The 16,953-nt window shown below is 40.0% G+C and overlaps 3 protein-coding genes across 8 annotated transcripts; 1 reads left to right on the top strand and 2 right to left on the bottom strand.

Moving 5' to 3' along the window:
- Window positions 1-1,286: 1,286 nt before the first annotated feature.
- Window positions 1,287-9,613, bottom strand: LOC109486575 (SAP domain-containing ribonucleoprotein-like). Of its 6 annotated transcripts, XM_019790423.1 has the most exons (14): window positions 9,520-9,613; window positions 8,405-8,507; window positions 7,550-7,600; window positions 7,339-7,362; window positions 6,987-7,031; window positions 6,204-6,265; window positions 5,489-5,617; window positions 4,779-4,852; window positions 4,633-4,667; window positions 4,430-4,467; window positions 3,931-3,969; window positions 2,880-2,951; window positions 1,947-2,042; window positions 1,287-1,337 (listed from the first exon to the last, which is right to left on the bottom strand). In XM_019790423.1, exons 1-14 carry the CDS (start codon window positions 9,580-9,582, stop codon window positions 1,293-1,295), a joined length of 876 nt encoding a protein of 291 aa, XP_019645982.1. In that variant the 5' UTR covers window positions 9,583-9,613; the 3' UTR covers window positions 1,287-1,292. The 6 variants fall into 6 exon arrangements, with proteins under 6 accessions (XP_019645982.1, XP_019645985.1, XP_019645983.1 ...); XM_019790426.1 differs by lacking the exon at window positions 7,550-7,600; XM_019790424.1 differs by lacking the exon at window positions 7,339-7,362.
- A 17-nt stretch (window positions 9,614-9,630) lies between these two features.
- Window positions 9,631-11,369, top strand: LOC109486579 (39S ribosomal protein L17, mitochondrial-like). The gene is made up of 3 exons (XM_019790432.1): window positions 9,631-9,920; window positions 10,404-10,472; window positions 10,951-11,369. Exons 1-3 carry the CDS (start codon window positions 9,747-9,749, stop codon window positions 11,200-11,202), a joined length of 495 nt encoding a protein of 164 aa, XP_019645991.1. The 5' UTR covers window positions 9,631-9,746; the 3' UTR covers window positions 11,203-11,369.
- Window positions 11,370-12,564: 1,195 nt separating this feature from the next.
- LOC109486576 lies at window positions 12,565-16,216 on the bottom strand. The gene is made up of 5 exons (XM_019790429.1): window positions 16,062-16,216; window positions 15,543-15,717; window positions 15,104-15,259; window positions 14,257-14,477; window positions 12,565-12,998 (listed from the first exon to the last, which is right to left on the bottom strand). The coding sequence occupies exons 1-5, from the start codon at window positions 16,173-16,175 to the stop codon at window positions 12,813-12,815; spliced, it is 852 nt and encodes a 283-aa protein (XP_019645988.1). The 5' UTR covers window positions 16,176-16,216; the 3' UTR covers window positions 12,565-12,812.
- Window positions 16,217-16,953: the final 737 nt, after the last annotated feature.

Here is a 16,953-nt window from a genome sequence, read left to right on the forward strand (position 1 = left end):
GCCGCGCCGCGTGCCTGCAAAGCTGGTGTGTTACGCCGAAGGGCGGTTATACCGGCTATACAGATACAGAAATGCATATTTTGGAAAACTAAACCATTGCCAAGCTTTTAAATATTTTTTGATGATCAGTTTAGTTGTAGGACCTCTTTGAACCTTTTAAGGTTGCTTGCAAAAGAACTGTGCCTTATAACCTGAGTATTTTTCCAAAAGGACAATGAAAATGTTTGTATTTCATGAAAAAGACAAAATTAAGAAACAGAGACAATATACAATAACTCAGATGAGACTTAAAGTGACTATATCTAAACATCTTCTAGGTAGCAACATGTAATCTTCTTGACAGCTGTAATGTTTTAAAAATCTTTAAGATAATAAAATCACCAAATAATAGCCCATCACCGATTTGGAAAAGGTACTGGTGGTATGAACTGTCACAAGTTATTTTGAGCTGTAATAGTTGATCATATACCAAGAGAAAGAAAAATGTTATGAGACTAAAGTACAGACTGCTATAATCATAATCACGTCACTTAAATAATGAAAAAAATTTGAAGCAAACATGTCTTGAATATTTGAATAAGAACTAAAAAAAATTGTGACAGAAAATTTCCTGCACAAATTTCAAAACTGTTATTGAAGAACACTTGGATATATTACAGGACAGTAAAGGTGATTAACAATATCTGGTTAAAACATTTATTGTTGTTTTGGTTAAAACAAACAATAAAAATATCCCTGTCAACTTTTCTTTTATCAGACATAATGACAACAACTCATGCCACAATTTATCTCTCAGTCCAAAAGTTTCTCTATGTAAATAAAGAGAATCAAAACATAACACTCAGAAAATATCCTGCAATACTCATCATTTGTAAAGTCCATGGTCTCCATTTTAAGTCCCCATCCATCCAAAACGATGGGATGTCAATCACATCAACTGTTTGATTGATGCTGACAGCTGTCAATCAACCTTAAAGTCTACCCTAGTCCTTTTTCTCTATTAAGTACCATTATAACATTGACCCAAGTATGTTGAAAAACTAGTAGTGTGTCCCTATCACTAGAAGTTGGTTTCATGGGCCATATTCATTACCTTTCGCTCTCTCATTGGTCGAACTGCTAATTACCACTCTCTCATTGGTCGTACTGCTAATTACCACTCTCTCATTGGTTGAGCTGCTAATTGAGATAGACAGCCAGGATCTGTCTATTGTTTAGTTAGAAATAATAGAACCCTGCCCCTCCCTTACAGTTATTATCGGTGTGTTCAGTATGCTTTTTTTTTTACGTTGTTAAACTGTCAGTCCGAACCTCTCGGCTCTCTTCTTCTTCTTTGCCTGCAAAAACAAATCAACAAAAACACAATCAATTAAAGAATCAACAATATACTTTACATAGTTAAGAGGTCTTGAAATCAAACCTTTTACAACAATCCTCAATGCAGTTAAGTTAGTTCCTTCCCGCAACAAGTATCGGATAGGGCGGCACCCATTAACTGTAGAGTAGAAGTAGTGTTGTGTTGTGTACCGGTTCACTGGACTGGTTCCAGACTTGTAAGAATGTTTAGGTTCAAGTCCAAAAAAACCTAAAAGTCAAGAACCGAGTTCAGACTTATTACCATAAAAGACCATTTCACACGCCCCTTTCCTTTCCAAACCACCTAAAACCTTCCGTAGATTGTAAAATCTTGGCTGCAAAATGAAGAAAACATTGCCATCGGGCATCGTCAAGTACCGGCCTCCATGTTATGTGGCCTAAGTTTCACCCAGACAACATTGCAAGGTTGCCAACATGCTATTTGTATATGCCATGGGTTTAGGTCTGGACTTACAAGTCCGGAACTGAACCTAAACCTCTGGACTTGAATCCGGACCTGAACCTAAAATTAGGTTTAGGTATGCAGCACTCATGGCAGATAAACATACGTGGGGATAAAGAACACCTACTTCCACCTCATCCGAGGAGACCTGAGTGCCTGCTGCTCCCGCCGTCACCGCTCCAAACCTCTGTTTCCTCTTCAACAGTTTCTCCTTCTCCTCAGCCTGAACATACAGTAAAATTCACACAGGTTACATTCCAGACATGTACATGTGTGGACAAATATCATCAGGGCTCGAAATTCATTTTTGGTACTAGGTGCATCCAACCTAAAAAATTGGGTGCACACAAAATTTTTTGTCAGCAAACTTTAATAAGTAGAAAGTCAGCAAAACTTATGTTTCATTTCTAAAGAAAAGTACCATGACAGAGATTTTATTATTTTTCTGACACTTGGATGTTAAGAATATGCTGTATACTACTATACATTGAACATCTTTACATAAGTAAACTTACGAAAATATCTGGGTGCACAGCTCCAAATTTGGGTGCACTAAGGTGCACATGCACCCAGTATTTCGAGCCCTGAATCATTCAAAATTATCTACATGAGATGTAACAGAGCATTTAGGCAAGCCTTTTTTTAATTTCTAACTCTCCAAAAGCCACATTTTGAGACTGAGGCAAATTTAAACTCAGAATACAGCCATTCACATCATCTAGTGCACTTTAAGAGAATGTTTTGAGGTAATGTTAATGTTTTGAATAAAAATAAATTGAATACCACTGAAGAAAGGATATAAAAACACTGATTTAACAAGCATGTCAGCAGAACGTACTGCACCTGTGCGAAACCTTTTTTTTAATGTTTGGTCAACATTACATCAGAATTTTGCTTGTTGCACATATTTTTTCTGACACATTTGAAAACTACAGACGGGATATCTTACAAGAATACAACCTTAAAAGAGACGTTTTGCCAAAGTGCTATGCAAAATACATTAGAGGTTTTCATACAGACGCAGCGCATTCTAGCAACATGCTGACCTAAACAGACTGACCTGCTGTGTTGCAGTTGACACGTTCATCCCAAATCTCTCTGCACGCTTTTTCAACTTCTCCATTTCAGGGCCCTGTCAACAAGACAACAGGAATTATTTTTTTCTTGTAGTGATTAATAAAAGAGAATGCAGGAATATTTCATTCAGAATAACAACTGGTTTCTCTTTGGACATCAAATATTTATTATAATATTGCTAAGAAGTGCAAATACTAGTATATATATTCTACGGAGATGATATACACGTATTTGCACTTCTTGAAAATACTACACAATTTTGCCAACATGCTGCTATGTTTTAGTAACTTTTACAAATAAGCCATTCATTCATTTTCACATGTTCCAGCACAAGTACATGTACATTGTAAATGTCTGCAATGGGAAAAAAGACTAATTTCAAAAGGCACTACACATGCCTATTCTAACAGACATCCAAATCACATCACAACACAAATAAGGGGCAAGTAATCAGCTTTTTGTAAAGTCCTGGTCTAAGTAAAATTTTGTGTCCCAATCCCATGACGTCCAGCAAAGATGAAACACTTTATTCATTGTACTTTCTTGCTTAGTGATGCATACCTAAACCCAATTTTAGGTTCAGGTCCGGATTCAAGTCCAGAGGTTTAGGTTAAGTTCCGGACTTGTAAGTCTGGACCTAAACCCATGGCATATACAAAATTGCATGTTGGCAACCCTAAATGTTGTCTGGGTGAAACTTTGGCCACATAACATGGAGGGCGGTACTTGACGATGCCCGATGGCAATGTTTTATTTGTTTTGCAGGAAAGATTTTACAATCTACGGAAGGTTTTAGGTGGTTTGGAAATATTTTATGGTAATAAGTCCGGACTCGGTTCTTGACTTTTAGGTTTTTTTGGACTTGAACCTAAACATTCTTACAAGTCCGGATCCAAGTCCAGTGAACCGGTATGCATCACTATAATCTTGCTTAAGCTGCTTGCGCTGTTCTACAGCATCTGCCTATTTTGCAATTTATTGCAGTTTCCTAAACTGATCTCAAGCCCTGGTAAGTCAATTATTATTATCATCACCATTTCTTCTGAGCTGATAGCAGAGTTGTCTTCCAGAGGCTACATGGTTTGGCAGTGGAAAGAAGAATTTACAAAGACAGAGGTTACATTCAAACACTTAGAGAAGAAAAGAGCAAGCTTGTCTATCATACAGCAGAGCTCTCATTGATTAATCATAACATGATCTAATTAAATACCTAAACAAAAGCACAGAGATTGGAGGATGTAATTCCTGCTATGATGAAGAAATAGTCCAAAAACAACAGTTCATATGTTTCTATATATGAAGTTTCAATGTACACTAACACTAAAATAAATGTGAGAAACATGTACATTGTATATCGAAACATTTTTAGTGTTAACGATTGCCTTTCCAGAATGAGCTACAATCAAACAAGTAATCATATTTGCAACTGTAAGATCATCACACATAACTATATTATTTGAAAGATTTCTTCCATAATGAAAAAGAATGTTGCACATAGCAACAAACCTATATATTTTAGAGGCAAATACTTACAGAGAGAGTTGTGGCTCCTTTCACTGGTGCTGCAGTCTCTGAAATGTTGAGAGGAAAGTTAATAAAAATCAGCAATATTGAGTGCCAACACCTGAATCTTTCAATTATCCTAAAATCTAAAATCATTTCCCACAACAGATCCATGTACTACTAAAACCTGAATTTTTAATGTCTATAATTACATTGTGCTATAGTTTACTTACCTGTTTTTGTTGGTCCTGTAACAGCAGTTCCAAACCTGGAAAACACACAATACACATGTAAAAATACTGCCTTTTTAAGATTGAAATATGACATGCCAGGTCTTGGAAATTCAATGTTTTCTTGACAAGTAAATAATAGACCTCACCTGGCTGCTCGAGCGGCTTTCTTGGCCACCTCGGATGCATGGCCTCCAAACTTCTTTGCCCTCAACTCTAACCTCTACAACAGAAATCACAGGTTATCTTTTCTTTCACAAAAGCACAAGTTGCGAGGTTCTTTGCTCTCAACTCTAACCTCTACAACAGAAATCACAGGTTATCTTTTCTTTCACAAAAACACAAGTTGCGAGGTTCTTTGCCCTCAACTCTAACCTCTACAACTGAGAGTACAGGTTATCTTTTCTTTCACAAAAACACAAGTTCCAAAAACACGGTTGTGTATTTTTCTAGCAGGGAAGCGATCAATAGAGTGTACTAAAGCTACAGCAAGGCTGGCATCATCCAAGCTACCAGTCTACCAGATACCTTTTACCCAGTGTTGACGTCACACTTCAAAGAAGCCATGTGACAAACGTCACTGGGTCAGTCTACTAAGGAAGACCAGAGTGACTGGTCAAAAGCTCTAGGTGAGAGAATTTTTTTGTGTTGGACCAAAAGTTTTAACTTTTAACATGTAATTACCAACACAGATGAACTTTCATATCAAAGCGCCTTTTCATCCCATATCACCTAGTATTGTACTACGTAGACTGATTTGTTAGATTTGTTCTCTCATTTCTGCCATACTTTGTACCTTGTACATTGTTGCGTAATAAAAAAAGTAAAGTATCATCCAGGCTAGTTGAACTGTCCATACCTCGGCTTCTGACATGGGTGGTTTGACAGGAACTTTTGTATCAGCAGAGCTGACACTGGTGACGACTGTGGGTTTTGCTGTGTTTGTAGTTTCTGTGTTCTCCTGATTATCCTGAGTTGTGGTCTGCTCCTGAAAGAAAGACATGCCAAAGGGACTCAGAAAAGAATCAGACCTCGAAATTCACTTTTCTTCCTATTGTCCCAGCACTGTCCCTATTGTCCCAGCACTGTCCCAAAAATAAATTTCAATTGCCCAAAGTGAAGATGAACTGTCCCAACCTGTTTTTTGGGAAGTATTGTATGGCTTCAACTTGAGGTTGATTACTGTTCTGTTGTCGAAAAATGTCCCAAAGTGTCTTTTTAGTTGTCCTGGCCTAAAATCTGGTAGTCAGTGGCCATTGGGACACTGTTAATTTTGAGCCCTGAGAATACTAAAGACCATAAAGTTATTGAACAGTTGTTGAAATCTTTACTTTGTCAAATGTACTTTGTGCTTTTCCATACACTTTTTACAAAGGTTGAACCGTTCTGAAGAAGATACTATCAGAGGCTGACAAACCTTTGATTTTGTTTTGTATTTCAAATCTGCAGTTGTGTGTTTGTGTGAGACTTGTGTTTTGCTTTTGACTTTGGAAACAGAGGCACATTTGTGGCCACCATAAAAACAATACCAACACAAACATTTTTAAGATCTACAGTAGTATAACTAGTTTCACCTCTTCTTCCTCCTCCTCCTCCTCTTCTTCCCCAGCCAGGATGCTGTCATCAGCCTCATCTCCTGTGGAGACAACACATGTATTATCTGTTCCACTTGTTACTACAAATGTACCTTAGGCCATGTTGATGTGATTAAATGGATGACATCCTCTGGGAACCCCAAAAATGATGCGAGTGTGCGAATAAAAAAAAGTTTGGCAAAAAAAAAAGTTCTTCTTCTTCCGGTAATGTCCAACTGCCGATACCGGCAATAATTGACATGTCTCGGGTCGAAGGTCACCAGCGTGACTGAGTCTAGGCCAGACTGGACACCCTCGAGACAAAGGTGGCCAGGGACGGGGATTGGACAGTGTCTATGGGCAGGGCGTTCCAATCGCGGATAGTGCGGGGAAGAAAGGAATAGTGTTTGTAGTTCGTGCGGCTAGTTATGTCCTGGAGCTGTTGACTGTGGCCTCTCCGGCTTCTCCTGCTGCCAGACACGGGCTTCAAGGCGTCGCATCTCACACATGCAAGGTCATGCTGGATCTTGTACATCATGGCGAGTCTGGTGGTACGGCGGCGGCCTTGAAGAGAAGCCCACTGTAACTCATCCAACATGTCAGAGACACTAGAGGTGTTTCGGTGTCTGTTCAGAACAAAGCGTGCTGCCCTTCGTTGGATTTTCTCGATCTTATTCAAAGTTGCTTTTATTATGAAATCTATGTGGTCTAAAAATTTGGTGTTTTTACTTTTTGGTGTGCACTTTTTGAAGTGACTTGCACTGCAAGTTACAATACCCTTACCTTCTCCTGATGCAAATGAGGTGTCCTTGGAAAACAGCTCAGCCTCTGTTGAGAGAAATATCCTCTTTTTAAAAGACAGAATTTTACCAGTATAACTTCTCAATCTACAGTATCTGGGTCATGTTGAAAATAAGAGGACGAATAAATCTAGATATGGAAATGAAAAGTTTAGTGGAATGAAAATCATGCTCATTGTAGATAGCTACTACTAGCTACACAAAAGAGTCAGTTGAGAATTACTGCTTTACCATAAACCCTCTAGTCTAGAGTCTCCTCTATATTAGTCAAACCAAAAAATGTGAGTTTTAGGAGAAAAATGGAACAAGATGGAACAAGTAGAACAGAACAATACCTGGTAAATGTGGGGCATTTGGTTCTAGAGGAAATGGGAAGACTTTGGTAAGTACAACGAAAGGTGAAGAAGAAACAATGCCTCACAGTCACAATATTACTGGAAGTCTATCATATGAAAAGGGTAGGAGTAAAGGTGTGAACAGGACAGTGGCTATCTGCAAGGATAGGGCACTGGAAACACACTGGACAGTAAGAAACCACACAATCACCTTCCAGTGACAGTCCTGGTGGGAGGGTAGCACGTGGGACAGCATGCACTCCTTAAACATGCAAACTACTGTTACTACTAAGTAGTGATCTATGATCAAACTATAGTTACTTTCTACAGCTACTGGTGTGATCTACAAACTCAAGTTACTAGTGATCTACAAACTATAGTTACTTGTTATCTAAAAACTACAGTTACTTTGTACATGTACTTCTGACCTACACATTAAAGCTAACAAAGGGGACAGGGACAGTAACAACATGTGTTAACAACCAAGTCTATAATCTACATATGATTATCATGATCTATATTTCTGGTAATAACATCATACAATACTGGAATACATATACGTAAAACATTAAGTTATACGCACATAACAAAGGCTGATATAACTTTACTCACTCACTTTCTATCCAGTATAACTATAAGAGGTATTGGTCCTATTTTGGGTTAGACATGATTGAAGCTTGTACAGAGTCCACATATATGCTTACAAGTATCTTTTCAAATATGAACTTAAGTGAACTCAAAGTGAAATCATTATGGCTTCACCACTATGTGGTGATTAGAGACATATTGTTTTTCCTCATGTTTCTTCTCCTCCTGCCATTTCTTTAAATTGATTCAACTCCTTCATTTTGGGCCAAATGTAAAATGTGGTAAAGCCCTCCGCTACATTTGCTCCAAAGCAAATGTCGGCCTTTCTAGTTATATTGTCCGAGTTACTACTGTTATAAATTTTATACAGAGCCTGCATATTATACATGTACGCATATGCAGTGTCATGATATATATATAGATTATTACAATAATCAAACATGACACTATGAGTATGACATGTGCGATGCTAGCTGACCTCCTGCTGTCTCCATGTGCTGCTGCAGTCGGTCCAGAAGCTCCTGTTTGTTTCCCGTCACCGTCAGCCCACGAGCACGCAGCTCGTTCTTCAGGTCAGCAACCTGCAACATGGGAAGTTTAGTCATCGTTACTTTAGGATACAACAATGTGTTATCATTCCCCTAAAATAAACTTAAATAAAGACCAGAAAGAGTCTAAAAAAACAGTTACTCAAGTCAAGCAACTGGAAATGATTTTGGAAAGGTCAGACGTTAAAAGCTAATTTATAAGTACTACGAACTATTGATTGATGTTAAAATGGAGGTCAAAATGGAAACAAAATTTAAACAAGTCAAAACAAGGATGATGCAAAAATTATTTGTCAAGTAGCTTCTGAGAAGTAATGGCTAAAATTATTAGATTTCTGAAGAAAAAGTTTTTCCACTTGCCTGTCTGATCTTGCTTTAAAGTAGATTTGTGCAGTACATGACTGACATGTTCAGCACATAAAAAAACATGGAACTTGGAAAATCATAATCATGCCTACGGAAAATCATCATATAATAATTTAATATAATTTTGACAGAAGATGTATGTGATTCATGCATACATAATTTTACTGAGTACTAGTATGTTTTGTTGATCCCCAATAGAAAAGAGAGGTCCTGGTATTATACAAACATCTGTACTGTTTAGAAAACAAATTATTTTCCTCACAGCTAGCTAAAACCATGCCCCCCTCCCCATGTAACATAAACTTAACGCAAACGGTTATCCTAAGACTAAGAGACCACCGTGTGTTAAAAACCGTGCATAGCACTGAATAGATTAGATAACCCAGATGTACGAGTGGTGTGGGCAGGGCTAGCATATATCCGGGTTGTCGACGCCCGTTGACAAAAGCGCGCGCTTGGCTTGGACACTCGTCCGAAAAAAATCACAAAGCGAAAAGGCAGCTGTTTGTGTCTGCACGTGTGCTCTTTCGTCAACCATAACGGTAAAACTACAGCCTCCCTGGCACCGTGCATGCATTCAAAATTTTCACTAGTTTATACTCTTTCCTATGCATCAATTTGTAGGTCCTAAAAGCAAGGGAAAAGTGCAGAATTTGATAAAAACTGCGAGTTTTCGTACCTTCAGCTTCTTCAGAGCCTCCATCTTGGAAAAGTTGTGATGCGGAGTGTCATTTCTGTACATGCGCACTAGTCAATATGTGATTTTACGACATAGTTTTACAGCAGTGCAGCCAGTTTGCGGTAGGTCAAAGAAAGTGTAGCATGCTGCAATTTTTCACGTGATAACCCCAAGTTTACAAGCCAAAATCACGCATTTAGAAAGCAGACAGGGCGCTCAAATTCACCATGAGGCTATCGTTAATGCTACTGATCAGCCATGGCAAGAGGCAGCGAAGACTGGGCGGCGGAAAGCCTCAAAGACTGAACATTTTGAGGAAGGTTGTCACCGGTTTGGTTCGCCACGAACGAATCGAGACCACATATGCCCACTGTGATGAGGCCAAGTTCTATGCCGAACGGGTGGGTGAATATTTTCCCTGTATCTAGGCACATCCTTGTACCTAAGTATTGTTTTCTGTGTGTTTGCAGGTATCTTAATGCAGTATAGAGATTTTGTAACCACAGATTGACAGGAAGGTCAAATTATCTTGCTTGAGGGCCTGCATGGGGTCCCAACAACGCTCTACGCTAAATTTTGAGAGCCGGCTACGTATTACGCTGAATTCAAGAAGCCTCCCCCATTATGCTTCACGGTAAATTCTGGGTAGCTACAATGCATTACGTAAAATAAAACTGCGAATTATGCTCTACACAAAATGCGCCAATTACGTTCTACGTTGAATTAGAGCGGCCCGTTTACGCTCTACGTAGAATAAAAACCGATTACGCTCTACAGAAATCGGCAGGTGGGCCCCCATAGCTTGTTTATTAGTTTTGATGTTGAAGTTTCCTCTTTACACATCTAGTAAAAGAAATCTAAACCCTTTCGTTCCTTCTCTCCAGTTGATTGACTATGCTAAACTCGGAAACACCAATGCAGGAGCCATGCGGATTGCCGACTACTGGATCACAGTGAGTTTTGAAGAAAGATTTAAAATTTGTGTTGTATATTGTTGAAAAATATTGCCATAATATGATCTGATAAGGTGATGACAGTGAAAGCATTACATTGTATAGGTTCTGAAACATACTGTTTATTTCTTGTTGAAACTAGATATTATGAAAAGTATAACTTAGCTTTAATAATGCTCATTATTCTGGTACATGTTTACATTGTACTTGTCATGTACACATGTATGGTATACAAAATTGTACATTCCACCTTTCCAAATTATAAAATTTTTACGTATCTCATATGCATTTTACATTATTACATAAGACTACAGTATTATTGTATTTGTTACACTCTCTCACTCACTCACTTACAAATTAGAAATAATTGCCTTCTGTAGTAATCACACTCACTCACTCACACAAGTTAGAAATAATTGCCTTAACTTCTGTAGTAATGAGATTCAACCCTGACATTCCTGTTTGCGTCTTTCAACAGGAAAAGGACCTGATCCCCAAGTTGTTCGAGACTCTCGCGCCGCGTTTCGCCAACTTCGACGGACGGTATTGCAGGTTGTACCGCCTCCCTCTCACCACACAGAACACCCTGGACACGGCCGTGTTAGAGTACAAGGGAAACCCCTACCCTAGCCTCAGACCTACACCCAAGAACCATCCCAACTCTATAGCAAACATTCTGGTGGAGGGACTGAGACAAGACTATGAGAAGAAGAAGACAGAGACTGTATGAGACTTAAAGGATGAGTCTGTTGCATGATCTGGACAGTAGACAAGGAATGATGAATTATTTTTTCATGCATATATGCTTCATCTTCCATTCTCAATTTAATCACTATAAACATTCTCATACAAGTTTGCTTTTTTCCTCAAAAACTTAGACACAGAATTTAACTCTCATATTGTCATAAACATAGAAAACCATTGTGACATAGATACTGAAAGAGACTAAGGCCCGATTTAGACTAGAAACGGTAATTATTTACGGAGGGTAGAAACGGTATACCGTTTCGAAACGGTATACCGTTTCGAAACGGTACGAAACGTTTCGCCACAGAAAACGGTTCGTCTTTAGACACAGAGTCGGTAGCGTTTCGGGCCGCCCGTGGCGCAGGATGTTTCTGACCCACAGTGACTTATGATGACCTCCCCAACCGCTTCTACGGTTTGCCTCATTGGCCTTATGATACTTGTGTTTCAGGGCCTTGAACTTCGCCCGAACCTGCTTTGGGGTGCGTAAATACCCCTCAGCCGCCAGCCCGTCCACAAGCATCTGTATGCCCTCCCTATTACGCGAGGTCTCCAAGCGGGATTGTATAGTTTGATCGGCCCACAAGCTGATCAAGCAGCGGATCTCTTCTTGGGTCCAGACCCTCCCCTGGCCTTCTGCCATCCCCCCAGACATAAAGGATGACGAAAATTCGAGAAATACCTGATATAAAATGGCGAAAATGGACACAATCGAATATGGCGCGAATCTACCAGAAAATGGACGCGCGCGGGCTTATTAGCATGTGATTAGCATATGACACGTGACCTGGTTTACCGTTTCAAGAAACCCTTTGACTTTAGACCTAGCAAAAAGCGTTTCGGGCCCCCCGCTGAAGGGTTCTGAAACGGTCGAAAACCACGATGGAGGTGGTTTTCGGAAACGGTCCGCGAAAACCCATAACAAACCGTTTTTTCCTCTTTAGACCGGGAACGGTTAACCGTTCCAAAACGTTTCCCTGGCCAAAACCCCTTAAGCGTTTCTAGTCTAAATCGGGCCTAAAACTGTATCATGTTTGAATCACATGTACACAGGTTTAGACAAAATGTTTGAAATGAACATGTCACTATTTTCTTTATAACAGTACATTTGTATACAGTACCTTAATTCTGAGATAAGAAAGGGGGGTCACCAAATTTCCCTGATTAATTTAGATGTTCCAAGACATGTCACTTAAACGTGTGTAATGAAATAAGATTATGAAAAATATGCTTTGTACAGTATAACATACCATAGAACTTTGGTTTAAATAAACCATTAGAGATCTACTGGTATTTATTTGTATCTTAATTCTATGGTAGTTTAAGCTTGCAGTCTCTTTAATTTAGTCAAAACAGAGATTGAAAATGAAGTTAAACTATGTCTTATATATTGTAATAAAAAATGTAAAAAAATATTGTATTCAAAAGCTTTACTAAATTTTCCAAATCTTTCCATTGACTAAAAGTTACTTTATCATATAAATTATATATAATTTGTACATTCTAATATGTAAATCATATACACCTTGTTTTACTACTAATACCAGTGCTCTTGCTTGCACATTAAGTGTTTCAGACTTTGCGATGTGTGTGCTATCTCCTCTTCTTTCTCTTCCTGGTATTCTGTAGTGTCAGTAACGGCATGCCCAGCCGTGCGCGGAGTTCGTTGGGGATGTAAGGGTTGGAGTTACAGTGGCCATGGCGGTTTGGGATGTCGCTCTCCCTGTACACGTGAACGGACACGTTGGAACGCACCTCCACCTCGATTTCTCCCCAGGCCTGCCAGCATGGATATGAAAAAAACACTTAGTTCATACTAGAAAGGCCGACATTTGCTTTGGAGCAAATGTAGCGGATGGCTTCACCACATTTCACGACATGGCAGGGAAAGCAGGAGAAACACAAGGGAAAACAATTCTTTACGTTGATATAACTATAGTATGAAGTGACAACAGTTGGATAGCTATAGTATTGGTTAGGATTTTTAATTGCAGAATGCAAACTGTTGATTTTCAAGATAAAAAGAAGCGTTTATGCCCTGCATTCCAAATTTCATGTTATTTGGCCCAAAAATGAAGGAGTTGAATAGTGGTGAAGCCATAACTAGACAATGCTAATACTGTGTAGTGATGTGTACCTAAACCCACATTCAGGTCCGGATGCAAGTCCAGAGGTTTAGGTACAAATCCTGACCCAGGATACATAAAAATTATGGAAGGGACTTCTCAGTTAACATTTCCCAATGGAAAATGGAGCATCTTTACCACAAAATTTTGAAGTGAGCCCTGCACTACCAGGGTTTAGAAGCAAGATATCTTTTTTGCAGGGCATGTCTGGGCAAAACTGTGGCCGAACACGCAAGTTTGCAGCACAAATTTTTGACTATTGATGATTTCAGGTGGTTTAGAACAAAAAGAGGAATGTGATTTTTTGGTAAGTCCAGAACTGGTTCCAGACGATCATTTTTTTGGGACTCGAACCTAAACATTTTTACAACTCCAGAACTAGTTTCAGGGAAATGGTACACAATACAAGCTACAACTACTATTGCTCCTTAGGGCAAGAACTACCGGGTAGCCGTATAAAACCTATGCATGCCCGTAGCCAGGGGGGTTCGGAAGAGCCCCCCCCCCCCAAGGCTCAAAGGTCCACTTTTTATGTAAAGGTCCACTTTTTGGTCCACTATTTATGTAAAGGTCCACTTTTTGGTCCACTCTTTATGTAAAGGTCCAAGATTTTTCTTGAAAAGATAGATTGGAATCATAGAAAAACTGCTCCCTTTGTCATTGAATAAAAATTTATCACTGATTTTTTCTTTGAAATCCTCTCAAAAACGCACGACATACAATGCCATTTTAGAAGGTTCATTTTTCAACCTAGGAACCTCGAGGTCCCCTCAAGCAGTTGGAAGAACCCCCCCCCCCATTCAAAATCCTGGCTACGGGCATGCTATGAATAAAACATTCAAATTTAAAGTCATTTACAAAATATGTACTTCCTTGCTATGTTGTCGAAGTGATTGAAAATGACATCTTACCTCGTCCCCTACGACCTTGGCCAGAGCCAGGCTATACTTCCTCTCAGGCAGCCAGACGTTCCCGTACGACAGGACAGCCTTCCCTTCGTACTGTCCCGTCACCAGGATACGCACCTTCTCAGCAACCAATGGGACGGGCTGCTGACGGTCAGGTGACGTCAGCATCTTGATGAGGTCAATGAACCCGTCATCTCTCTCCTTGTGAGTGTTCATTAGGTAACCTGTGGGCACAGGACCAATCAGAGGGCAGGATTTAAACATCAGTCAACCAATCACAGGCAATACAGCAAACACCATGATCACACTTTGGACCAATCGGATGTTCCTATTACCAATCTTTTTCAGCACTGTGTACAAGAAGTGGGTAACATCCCAGGCTATTCCAGCACCTGAAAATGAAGTTCTTCAGTGTTCCCAATGAAAAGTGCATTGTTTTAAACCAAATTGCATTTCTTGTGAATATATATAGAATACAACACGGGGTATTCCATATTGCCTGAGGTATCAGCCCAAAGGGCGGAGGGCGATCTGACTCGTGGGAGGGCTGGGACCGAGGGTGATGCGAAATACACCCTATTATATTTCATTGCCATGCAAGAAAACAGACATTTCAATGCGAAATGTGCCAAAATTTGGTGTCCCTTAACCCAAAAAATGCAACATCAACTTAAAAACATCCAAATCCTGTATTTGAACTTTTAAAAGCAGCGTACGCGGTTAGGGCGAAATGCGTTCAAATCATTCTATGGAAGCAATGGAAGCCCAGGCCATACCATAAAGTATGGCCCGGATGGGAACACTGTTATCGAAGGTTATCACAGCCCAGGTATGATATAAATGTACTTACCGATGAAAGCCCAGACAGTACTGGCCTGCAGCATGCAGTAGTTTGCTCTCTGCTTGATGGAGCGTTCGATCATGGCCTGCAGCACGTGTTCCCTGCGCTGCAGTAGACTGCAGTGGTGCTGCTGCAGGGTTAGCACAGCTGGGCTTACTGCGGCATCTGCAGAATTGATAAAGGGACATCAGGGCCTCAAAAAGATGGACAAAGAATGAAGCTTTTTTGTTATATAGAAGTGCAATGCGGAAAGCTGATTGTACAACGTTTCAACACTCAGGTGTCAAATCATGGAGCTAGAAAAGGTCAATCAGCTAATGAGAAATTTATGTCCCTTGCAGGGGTCCACACACACAAAAAAAAACAGGGAAACAGGAAACACAAACATTTTTTCCTAGGCACAATTAAGCATTTTGAGAGTCAGTAGGACAATATGATGAGGCTGTACCTAGCTGTCCCAGGTCCACCATGGCCCCACTCTTGGCCGCCTGTCTGGCCTTACTGTTGGAACAGTAACACAGCACCTGGCACACCACAGCACGGGACAGCAGGGCGGGGTCGTAACCAGGGGCAACCAGGCTCAGCAGGGACGGCAGGTGAAGTCTTGTCCTCTTCTTGGTACTCTGGAAGAAGGAATTTAAGGTCAATAAAGTACATAAGGCCATGTTGATTTGATTATATGGATGACATACAAGATACAAGATACAAGATGTCTTTATTGGAAATCGCAGTGTTGCCACTGAATTAAAACCAATTTACATTTCAAAATAAGGAATTCATTAAAAGCTGGAATTCATTAAAGTTCACAAATATGGACAAATTATACACACACATTACAAAAAGAGGCAATTGCAACCTCTGGGACATCCTCTGGGAACCCCAAAACTGATGCGAGCGTGCGAATAAAAAAAGTTAGAGCGACTGAGGTCTCTGAATGGCCAAAAAAAAAGTTGGAACTGGTACTAACGGTTTGGGTCTTCCTCTTCTGGGTCTTCCCATCCGTATCATCATCATCATCATCATCATAGCCATCATCAGATTCCTCCTCACCATCTGCATCCACAGTGGTACCCAATGACATCTCCTCTGTCTCAGGCCCTTCATCTGTGTGAAAAGATTCACAAACAAGACTGGCAATGAAAACATACATTGTCATGGCGACGGTGGTTGCTGTTAGGGTTATTGTTTGCATGGCACTGCCATGATTACATGATTTTGAGGAAGCCTTGTATGCTACCCTCCTCCGAGTGTATAGTGAACGAGCCCCGGGGTCACAGAAAATACATGTAGGGCATCCGGGCAGACAGGTTTTCCCAAGGGTTTCCAGGAATGTGGGCACGTCAACAAACAGAGCTGGGAGACATTCCTGTGGACATTCCATGCCTGTGGACAAATTGCCTGTACAATTCCTAGAATTCTTGCGAATGGCACACAATACTGTACCATTAGGCTCCTCCCTGAGATGTCGCCAAAAAATCACACTACATGTATTTGATAAACACAGTTCATGTGAATTATCTTGTTGTGTTTCTTACTGTAAAATTCTGTGCATATTCCTGACTGTCACTTCCTTCCATCCTGTATGGTGACCATTTTGACTTACAACCTGACCTTCTTGTCAGTCTTTGGTTACACGATTCCCATTTAACTTCTTGTGAACCTACTGTATTCAAATAACGTACTACAGACACACAAGCAAACAACCAGATTAGCACACAGATAAAAACCTCCAAGTCTGCCTACAAATATTGAACAAATTTGTTTCGGGTTGGACATTAAAAGTTCATGAAGACATCCCACACAATAGAATTATAAATTAGAATATTAAAATCTTTTCCCCTTAACCTCTCTAGCTGTTG

This window comes from Branchiostoma belcheri, unplaced genomic scaffold, assembly GCF_001625305.1.
Source record: "Branchiostoma belcheri isolate BF01 breed outbred unplaced genomic scaffold, Haploidv18h27 scaffold81, whole genome shotgun sequence".
Classification (NCBI taxonomy): domain Eukaryota; kingdom Metazoa; phylum Chordata; class Leptocardii; order Amphioxiformes; family Branchiostomatidae; genus Branchiostoma; species Branchiostoma belcheri.

What these genes read in the sequence shown, in the direction of transcription:
- LOC109486575 (XM_019790423.1), bottom strand. Translation starts at nt 9,582, where the DNA reads ATGTACAGAAATGACACTCCGCATCACAACTTTTCCAAGATGGAGGCT. An exon ending in CTCATTTGCATCAGGAGAAG is followed by an intron (nt 6,266 to 6,986) that starts GTAAGGGTATTG and finishes TTGTCTCCACAG; the next exon opens with GAGATGAGGCTGATGACAGC. An exon ending in AAGGAGCCACAACTCTCTCT is followed by an intron (nt 3,970 to 4,429) that starts GTAAGTATTTGC and finishes CAAACCATGTAG; the next exon opens with CCTCTGGAAGACAACTCTGC.
- LOC109486579 (XM_019790432.1), top strand. Translation starts at nt 9,747, where the DNA reads ATGAGGCTATCGTTAATGCTACTGATCAGCCATGGCAAGAGGCAGCGA. An exon ending in CCAAGTTCTATGCCGAACGG is followed by an intron (nt 9,921 to 10,403) that starts GTGGGTGAATAT and finishes CCTTCTCTCCAG; the next exon opens with TTGATTGACTATGCTAAACT. An exon ending in TTGCCGACTACTGGATCACA is followed by an intron (nt 10,473 to 10,950) that starts GTGAGTTTTGAA and finishes GTCTTTCAACAG; the next exon opens with GAAAAGGACCTGATCCCCAA.
- LOC109486576 (XM_019790429.1), bottom strand. Translation starts at nt 16,175, where the DNA reads ATGTCATTGGGTACCACTGTGGATGCAGATGGTGAGGAGGAATCTGAT. An exon ending in GGTGGACCTGGGACAGCTAG is followed by an intron (nt 15,260 to 15,542) that starts GTACAGCCTCAT and finishes TCAATTCTGCAG; the next exon opens with ATGCCGCAGTAAGCCCAGCT. An exon ending in CCAAGGTCGTAGGGGACGAG is followed by an intron (nt 12,999 to 14,256) that starts GTAAGATGTCAT and finishes CCATGCTGGCAG; the next exon opens with GCCTGGGGAGAAATCGAGGT.